The sequence below is a fragment of the Amia ocellicauda genome, chromosome 1, assembly GCF_036373705.1.
Source record: "Amia ocellicauda isolate fAmiCal2 chromosome 1, fAmiCal2.hap1, whole genome shotgun sequence".
Classification (NCBI taxonomy): Eukaryota; Metazoa; Chordata; class Actinopteri; order Amiiformes; family Amiidae; genus Amia; species Amia ocellicauda.
Window position 1 is genome coordinate 59053072 of NC_089850.1, and position 9250 is coordinate 59062321.

Genomic DNA, 9250 nt, shown 5'->3' on the forward strand with positions numbered 1-9250 from the left:
TGCTGTGCCAAGTTGGCGCTCTGGCAGCCGTTTCTCGCCCCCCTCGGCTCCGGGAGCTGCAGTGCAGGTTTGAGGAGTGTGTCGCGCGGCAGCAGCGGACTGCGTGTTGGTCTGTGCAGCTCTGTACCAGCTGGTGTCTCTGGCAGAGGAGCAGTCCGGCTCGATTACTGTGGCGGCTGATATTGTGCTGCGTCAGAGAGAAAGCTGCATGAGCATTCACCCTCTCGCACTCACACACACTCTTGTGTAGAGCTTGAAAATCAGCAAAGAACCATCAAGAGGCCTGGGGACTTCAGTGGAGCTGGTTTATTCCACATTGAGCACTCTGGAGCCACAGCACAATGCAGACTGACTCCGCAGGGGAAAGCTCCCTCTTTAACACTTTACAGGCTGTATGTAACATATGGTATGTTGATGTTTTTCCCCCAGTGTTATTCCCCAACCACTGTCCCCCCTCAATCCACTCCCCTGTCAGCTCTGTTCATATCCTCCGCAAGGACACATGCATCTCGTATACGCCTTGTCAGCGTATTCGAATGCAGGTTTATAAATCCATTTGCAAAGTCTGTGATACAAGAGGGGTGAGAGGCTTTATTCTGTTTGCGAAGTCCCTGTTCCACGTTGTCCAGTATTGACCAGTGTCCGGTGTTGGATGTAGGTTTTCGTGTATCTGTACCTCACTGTTCAGAACATTGTGCATGACTGTAATTAAAGTGAATGCTGACACTATAGCGGATATAATTTAATCAGCTGGCATCTCTTCTATGCTTGCCTGATATTTATCCATTTCCGACCTGCTTTCGGGAGTGTTTAGTGCCCATAAGAGTCTGACCAGATTGCTAAGGCACTTTCATGAGTGTTAAATGAAAGATTAGTGGAAAACAAAATATATAACAATAAAATATAAAAATTAAACTGTTAAAAGCATTATTCTCAAAACAATATACAAACAAAAATGGAGGCCCGACCCCAAAATCAAATCCCACTGTTTCCTGAAGGAATTTCAGCTACAGGGCTAGGTAACCTGTTCCATACCCCCACCACTCTTAGTGCCTCCTATTTTCAGTGCTAAACACACCTGATCTTAATTCCTTAGACCTTTGCTTCCTATTTAATCGAGACAGAAGTTGGCCTTGGGATTTTCTTTTGGCCCCCCTTTAGCAAATTAAAAATACCAGAATCAAACCCACTCGGTCTGTATTCTCCTCCGTTTAACACGTGGTTCTTCGTTTTAAACTCTACACACAGGAGTAAATCAATAGAAAGTCAATCGGCTTTTGTGCTGGGATACTTTCTAAACATTAAAAAGTCCTTGGAGACCCAGGAATGAATCTTTGCTGCTCTTATTTGAACTTTCTTGTTTGACAGCGTCTTTTGTGTAACGTTTGTGTAATGTTGCCAAACCCGCGCACAGTGTTCTAATGAGGTCGTAGAAATGTGCTGTTTAGTCTTAACTGTGTTTCCTTTAAGTCTGGTCCTCCTCGCCAGTATCCAGGCCTGTTCTCTAATCACTTCCCCACAGTGTCTAATAGATTATTTATTCATGTGGTTGAAGTCTTTTTATCCAAACACTTAGAAGGGAGGAAATAATGTCAGAGCTTCCACTCCTACGAAAAATATTGGGACAACCAGCCTACACCAAAAGACAGCTGGACTCGGTGTATTTGTACTGCAGTTCGGTACGGGCCAAACATTGGTCTCTTAATGTAGATAAGCTGTTCTCTGCTGTCTCTTCCTGCTTTTCTCAGATTTCAGTTCCTCCCAGCGTTGTTCTATTTACAGGACAGGACTCTTGAGCAGGGCTGTGAAATACATTCAGCGCTGGCGTATTGTCACAACCAGTTCCTTCTTGATATTAGTGAATCAATTATGCAGGAGTCAGGCATTAAGGTTGTCTGTCAAAGTCCCGCACTGGAATTAATTTGCGAGGGTCTGAGTCTGACTTTCGAAGTCTAGAATAACAGCGCACGGTGGAAACACCTGCACCCCAGACAGAGGAAGCCAAGTTCCTGTAAGCCCTGCAAACTCGTACCCCACTGCTTGTAGCACTATTGCAACTATTTCTACTAAGACTACTTCAAAACTTCCCCAGTGTAAGAATCTTGCACTGTATTGTGTACCGGGAACTATATGATGTGTAGTTTTCTGTAAGGTGTTGTTTTTGCTCGGGTAAGATATTTGTTGTACATTATATATTGTATGATAACTGTATGCCTGTACATAATAATAATAATAATCCTAATCATCATCGTTATTTTTATTAATGATATTATTATTGCCCACCTATAACTGTGTGAGAGCTTCACGTGGTTGTCATGTTTTATTTCTCTGCCCGTACAGCGCCGTGTGGTTATCAGTTGCGAAAGGCGCTCTATAAATAAAACGTGTCATTATAATAATAACACTGCGCTCGGAGGGGGGGCTGCGGGAGATTAAAGACACCTTGGCGGGAGTCCAGCCGAGCCGAGGCCGGAAGCGGGGCCCTGGCTGCTTTCACAGGGGTGCACTTAGGAGCGATTAAAAATAATCATCTATTTTCGTAATGATGGAATGTTGGACAGCCAGGTGAGGGGGGGAGGAGGAGGCTGTTGGAGCAGTCCAGGCTGATTACAGACGCACTCAACCTGTGCCAGCCGCCCGTCTCTCAGGATTAACGGCTCGGTTTAGGGGCATAAATTTACAACTGGGGGTTTACAGTGAGGGGCCCCTGTACATCTACCCACAATGCACCCTGTCCCAGAGCTGGGAGTGTAGTTCAGCGGGTTCAGAGAGAACAGGACGGCGCTGAAGACACTTCACAGCCTGGCTCAGAGTCCTGACTTCACCCCTGTAGATAGAACACCCCTGGGATGAACCAGATCAGTCAGTCAAGTAGAAATTGCAAAGGCCAGCTTCTCTCACCGCAGTAGACAGCGCACTGCGGGGAGGGATGGCATTTTCTCCTGGCTGTCTCGTCTAAAGGTTTGCAGCACCGCAGGCATCAATGCCAAGGGTGGGCCGGTCCGACACCCATTAAAACTCACTGGGATCAGCTGACCTCATTGAAGCTGTAATGTGATCGGCGGGGCAGATGGGCGAAAACACAAGGATGACCTCAGACTCTATCCCGGCCACATGTGATCCAGCCACTTCGCAGAGAATCTCATCCTGTTTCAAATGAAAGTGACAGCAGCTGTGTGTGTGCATGTGTGCATGCCCCCCCACACCGGATTATCAATTAGATACCCATTACATTACATTACTTTTACATTACATTACATTACATTACATTTACATTACATTTACATTACATTTACATTACATTACTGAACCAATTAGGGGCTCAATTCGTAATGATTCCCATAATCCTTAGCCATTGATCAGGGAGGCCTATCAAACCCGACCGGCCGGGTCCAGTGGGTCAGCGCTCGATTTAGGTGTGGGTTTACCCCTTCCTGTCACAACGAGGGCCTTTACTTGTGCTTAATCTAGAACCATGGTTGTCAACCCTGGTCCGGGTGTCCACTGCACCTGTTGGGTTTCCTAATTGCTTAATTGGGCCTTATTGTCCGTATTGTCATAGGACCGTCAGAACTGGGAATGGGAGACCCATATCATGTGACAGGGGTGGGATTTAAATTCACATCTGGGTAGTTTTGTTCCCCCCGCTCCAAGTCCGACATCATCAAGCAGGACGAAACAAGATCCCATAATTGGCCCCAAACATCAATATTATTCAATCAAACATTCGGGAAGTATTATAGTGTCCTTCAGCTCAGGGAATAACACGTTTGATAGATTTATCTCTTTGACAACACTATGTGGAATGAAATGTGCTGGCAAAGCTGCTTATCCGTTACCATCATAAATCAAAAATGAAAACACAAACCATACATATAGGTTTAAAGAGAAGACAGTGTGTTCTGAACAAAACGACATACATTCCAAAATGGTGTATTAATGCTTTTAGGGAGTTTTATAGCCAGAGTCATGTCAAAGAGAAATAAATGATCATTAAAATTAAGCATTAGACCCATTAGTGCTGAGCAAACTGGATCACCCGGACCCTATTCATGCCGCTGATCTGACAAGGTTGGCTTCTCTCTACAATGTAGGATCCGTGAACAGAAGATGAATAGTGACTCGGCCAAAATAATGAGCCCAAACAACACTAATAAAACAACGTAACTCAAATGTGATCCTTTATCTGTCGATCAAGTTGCTGGGCAGAGTCATTACTCCACAGCTCTCAATCTAGAAATGATCTGGCTCTCAGCTCGGGCCCTGGACCCCCTGTGTCTTCTGCTTTTCCTCCATCTGAGCTCTCAGGTGCTGGTGTAAAATCCTTCCGTGAACTATCTCTCAGCTGACACTCATTAAAAAAAAGACCCAATTAGAAAAGGCAGTTTAATTACATTTCCAGTCTACAGAAAAAAACAAGAAAGATGCCCTCGATGATGGGTGTGTGAGTGGAATTTAGAATTTAGAATTGAGAACAAGGGCAGTGATGTTCAGACTGTACAATGCACTAGTTAGAGCTCATCTGGATACTGTGGACAGTTCTGGGCTCCACACTTCAAGACAGATATCGCTGCTCTAGAGGCAGTTCAGAGGAGAGCAACCAGACTTATTCCAGGTCTGAAGGGAAAGTCCTACTGAGAGACTGAGGACCTGAACCTTTTCACCCTGGGACAGAGGAGACTACGTTGGGACTTGATCCAAGTCTTCTTAATCATGAGGGGCATCGACCACATCAAACCAGAGGAGCTTTTCCAGATCAGCAGGGACACACGCACCCGGGGACACAAATGGAAATTGGGCTTCAAGGCATTCAAGACAGAAAACAGGAGACACTTCTTTACACAGAGAGGCGTCACAATCTGAACAAACTCCCCAGCGATGTGGCTGAAGAGACAATTTGGGATCATTCAAAAACAGACTGGATAGGATCCTTGATCACTTAGTTATTAATGGACACCAAACGAACATGATGGGGCGAATGGCCTCCTCTCGATTGGAAACTTTCTTATGTTCTTATGATCACCTTAAACTCAGTCGGTCCAGTCCACCTCCCATCCCTTGTGGCAAAAGGCAAACAATAGTCACAATAGGGACCCTTTTATTCACCTTAATCTTTCTTCTGCAAAAACTTTTAATTTGATTCCACGTAGACCCAGGGTCCTATGGAGAGAGACCCACCGGAGGCCGGTATCAGGGGCTGGAATCAACGACACCTGGGTTCCAAATTGATTACTTCTCAGCTAATGAGATGCAAAAGGGGAAATTAATTGCAAATTATGTAAGAGATTTGAATTAAAATAAACTCTATGGCAATCCAGATTAAGGCAGAAGCTCAGATATTTTTGGAAATTAATATAAATGTATGAATTTAAATAGTGAGTTGTCATTTGTGGCATTCTGTACCCTCATCCTTATGTCATTTGCATATCCACAAACGTCTGACCCTTAATGACAAACCCAAATATTCAAAGGAGGATGTAAGCCTTTAAATCCTATTCAAATGAAACCAGTTGAGAGAGATGGAAATGTCCGACCTGCACGATGCCTGTTCCTTTTGTGACCGAACACACAGGTCCCTCCGATTATCTCTGCTCTTTCTCTCCCCATGAATTATTCACTCAGGAAGGATTAGTGTAAATATAGCCCATCTGCGCCCGGTCCGCTGAGACAGCAGCCATAGATCTGAGACCCTCCTGGCCTCCCCTCACTCTCATTCTCCCTCCAAGACATCTAAGTAGCATCAGTCTCTGTTATCTCTCACAAGCACAAAAGCACAATAGAAATGAAGATATTATATAAGTGAATGCATCGTGTGAAGGGTGTCAACTGAACTGAAAGTGGCTACACAAACTGCACAATAACAAACACCTTCACACAACATATTAACTTATTATTAATTATGCACTTAAGAATTAGACACACAGTTATCTTTACCGTGAGACAAATGTTTCTTTTCATTAGATATAAGAATCAACTGGTATATTTTGGTCCCAGATAACTGAAAGTAACAAAGAAAAGCTTGATTTTTAGGAATCAGGAGTTTAGTTTGCATGCAGTTCCACTGAACGCAGAATGCTTTGAGATGGACGTTGCAGAAGAGCAGTCTGTACCTCTTCAGGTTTGGGCTGTAACTCCCTCCTCCCCCCGCCCCTCTCTCTCTCTTCTCTCTACATAATTAAATGGGATGATAATTAAAAAACGATAAAGGGGCTAGTAATTAAATCAAAGGGAGGGCTGAGGCCTCGCAGACTTTCTCCGGAGTGAAAAAACGACCGAGGAAAGATCAGATCAGTGACTGCAGACCCTGGATTAAAATGACTTGTGCTCCAGCCCAGTGTTTCCAAGTACAACTGGCAGGGCAGCGGAAGTGTAGCGGTGCCACAAAGGAAAAACTGAGCTTGTATCGCCAGTTTCCCCAGAACAGCTCGGCTGCTCACTAGTTTTGTGTTGTTTTGGTGCAGTCCTGTGTCTTACTGTTCCTGCTATATTGATACCCCTGACTCCTCATTCTTGGCTTTTCTCCTCCTTCATCCCACCATCCCTCTCTCTCTACTTCCCTTCCATCTCTCCCTCCACTGCCTCACACTGTCTCCCCTCTCTCCCGCTGTTTCCCCCTCCCCCCGCCCTGTTCGCCTCTCTCAGGGCTGTGGTGCTCCCAGGCCCTGGAGATGTCTGTGGGGAAGGTGGCGTCAGTGGAGGCCCTGAACGGCTCCTCGGTGCTGCTGCCCTGCACCTACAGCAGCTGCATCGGCATCCAGAACCTCTACTTCAACTGGCAGTACAATGACAACGGCACCTACAGGAAGGTGGGTGGCACTGAGACACGCAGGCAAAGGAACATTTTACAGCGGTGTGTTACAGGGGTCCCACGTGGCCCCAAACCCTTTTTCCATTTCAGTTTTCCCCAAAGCATTAGTTTATCTGACTGGTTTTAAGCGTAATGTGTAATGCAGTAACTCCGCCCCCAACCTGTCTGTTCTCCCAGATCTGCGAGGCTACGATCAAGGGCCCCGGCTTCGAGCCCAATGTGATACTATTCTGGGACAGGGTGGAGTTCGTGGGCTCCAGTCGTAGCAGCAACGTGTCCATCGTGCTGCACAACATCACCTTCGAGGACGAGGGCGAGTACATCTGCTTCGGCCGCAACCCCAAGGAGAAGTTTCGCAACCACAGCACCATTTACACGCTCATCGTGGTGTCCGAGCGTGAGTGCCAGAACCCCCTCACCCCTTCCTCTTCCTCAGTCCCCCTCTGCCTGTCTGTCCCTGCCTCTTGTCTCAACCAAGCCGTGACTTGGCTGACGTCCGTCTCCCGCCAGGTTAATGCTCTCCCCGTCCCTCAGCAGAGTCAGCACTTTTACTTCAGAAATGGCGAGCCGTAATACCTTTAACCTGTTTCTCGATGTCTCTCTCTCTCTCATTCTGTGGCTGGTTCCCTGTCTCTCCCAATCCCCCCCTCTCTTTCACTCTCTCTCTGTCCTTTCATGTCTCGCCATTTCTCTCGCTACTCACCTGTCTCTTTCTCGCAATCACTCTCTCGATCTGTCTTCTTTCTTTTATCTCTCTCTCTCTCTCCCTCTCCCTCTATTGATGGCTTCCAATCTCTCTCTCTGCTAAGGTCTCTAGAGCTCGTCTGATCTGTCGTATCTGTCCCCCACCTGTCTCCATTGTCTTACTGCTCTTTAATGTATGAGGTGAAAATATCTGACTGGAGCTGTCTCTCCTCGTCCAACTCTCTCTGTCCCCCTCTCCCCTCTCCTCCTCTCTCCCATCCCTTGCACCTCCCTCTCTCTCTCTCTCTCCTCTTCTTCTCCCTTTAACCCCCCAACTCTCTCTTCATCTCCATCCCACCCCCTCCTCATCCCTCTGTGCCACTCTCCCCGTCTCTCTCTCCCCCTCTCACTCTACTCTTTCTCTCCCCCGTCCCCGTGTGTGCAGTGAAGGTGGTCGATAAGACGCTGACGATCATCATTGCCTCCGCGGTGGGGGGGCTGATTGGGCTCCTCATCGTGGTGATGCTGCTCAAAGCTCTGATCCTCTTCGTCATCGCCAAGAACCACGAGAAGAAGTGAGTGCTGGAGGAGGGGAGAGTGCGGGGGGTCGGGGGCTTGGAGAGGCTCGGGTTTTGAGAGTCACGCGTCAGATTTCTTGTCGTCTGGTGTTGAGGTCTGAGTTTAGTGAGCTGTGTAAACTGAGAGGAATCAACTCAATGGATGTCAACTCACACCTCCCCCCCACCCTCTCATCCTCCCTCTCTCCCCGTCCCCTCCTGTCCCCATCCCCTCCTGTCCCCTCCCGTCCCTTTCCCCTCCTGACCCCTCCTGTCCCTGTCGCCTCCTGTCCCCTCTTGCCTCTCTCTCTCTCTCGTTACAGTAAAGAGTGCCTTGTGAGTTCCTCAGGGATTGACAACACAGAAAACGGTCTCTCGGGATCCAAAGCTGACAACAAACCCACACCAAAGGCATGAAGTGCAGGACATACATATAAATATATATAAATATGACATAGGTATATAGAAACACGTGTAACAATGGACTGTTTTTTTTTTTCATTTTTAAAAACTAAAACAAAAGTATTTAAAATATATATATATATAAAATAATATATATTTTAAACTATGCTTGAGATATGGGTACATGCAGTGTATCCTATATATATATATATATATATATATATATATATATATATATATACTGGGCTGGATCCTACTCTCCCTCATTGGAACCCCCGGGAGGCTGACCCAGGCGTCAAATTGAAGTATCGGTGTAGTATTGTCAGTCACTTCCCGTCCAGCAGAACATAAATAAGGTACCAAACACACACAGATCCATTCCACTTGTCTTTCTCGTTTGGTTGCTGCTAACCTACCGCAGAATCCCTTCATCCCGGTGTTTCCCTCCCAAAGGAGCCCCAGTGAGGCAACCAAAGACCTGGGCAGCTCCTTCCACAGGGGACTAATCTGGGGCTCCCGAAGGGGGTGGGAAAGATGGGAAATAACCAGAGATTCTGGATTGAATTGGAGATTCTTAAATTATACCAAAGAAGAAGTAGAAGAAAAGGGAGATTCTGGAATCAGGCAGCTATTGAGCCACCGGACCGAGCGAGACGAGCCGGAAAGATCTCTCACCGGTCATCTTCCTTATGTTCTGGCGTGACGCGACTGTGGGTTATCAGGGGAGGCGGGGGGTTCTGGGAAACGTCTGGTAAACCCAGATCAGTCAGTCGGGCCGATGGGAGGTGTGCGAGTGGGG

At 46.8% G+C, this 9250-nt stretch overlaps 1 protein-coding gene across 1 annotated transcript in view; it reads left to right on the top strand.

Moving 5' to 3' along the window:
• Positions 1-8672, top strand: part of scn4ba (sodium channel, voltage-gated, type IV, beta a) — a 28304-nt gene extending 19632 nt beyond the window's left edge. Inside the window, exons 2-5 of the mRNA XM_066711314.1 lie at positions 6643-6806; positions 6986-7205; positions 7938-8067; positions 8373-8672. Of these exons, the coding sequence (XP_066567411.1) occupies positions 6643-6806; positions 6986-7205; positions 7938-8067; positions 8373-8466 (608 nt within the window). The 3' untranslated portion in view covers positions 8467-8672. The remainder of the gene's footprint in view (positions 1-6642; positions 6807-6985; positions 7206-7937; positions 8068-8372) is intronic.
• Positions 8673-9250: the final 578 nt, after the last annotated feature.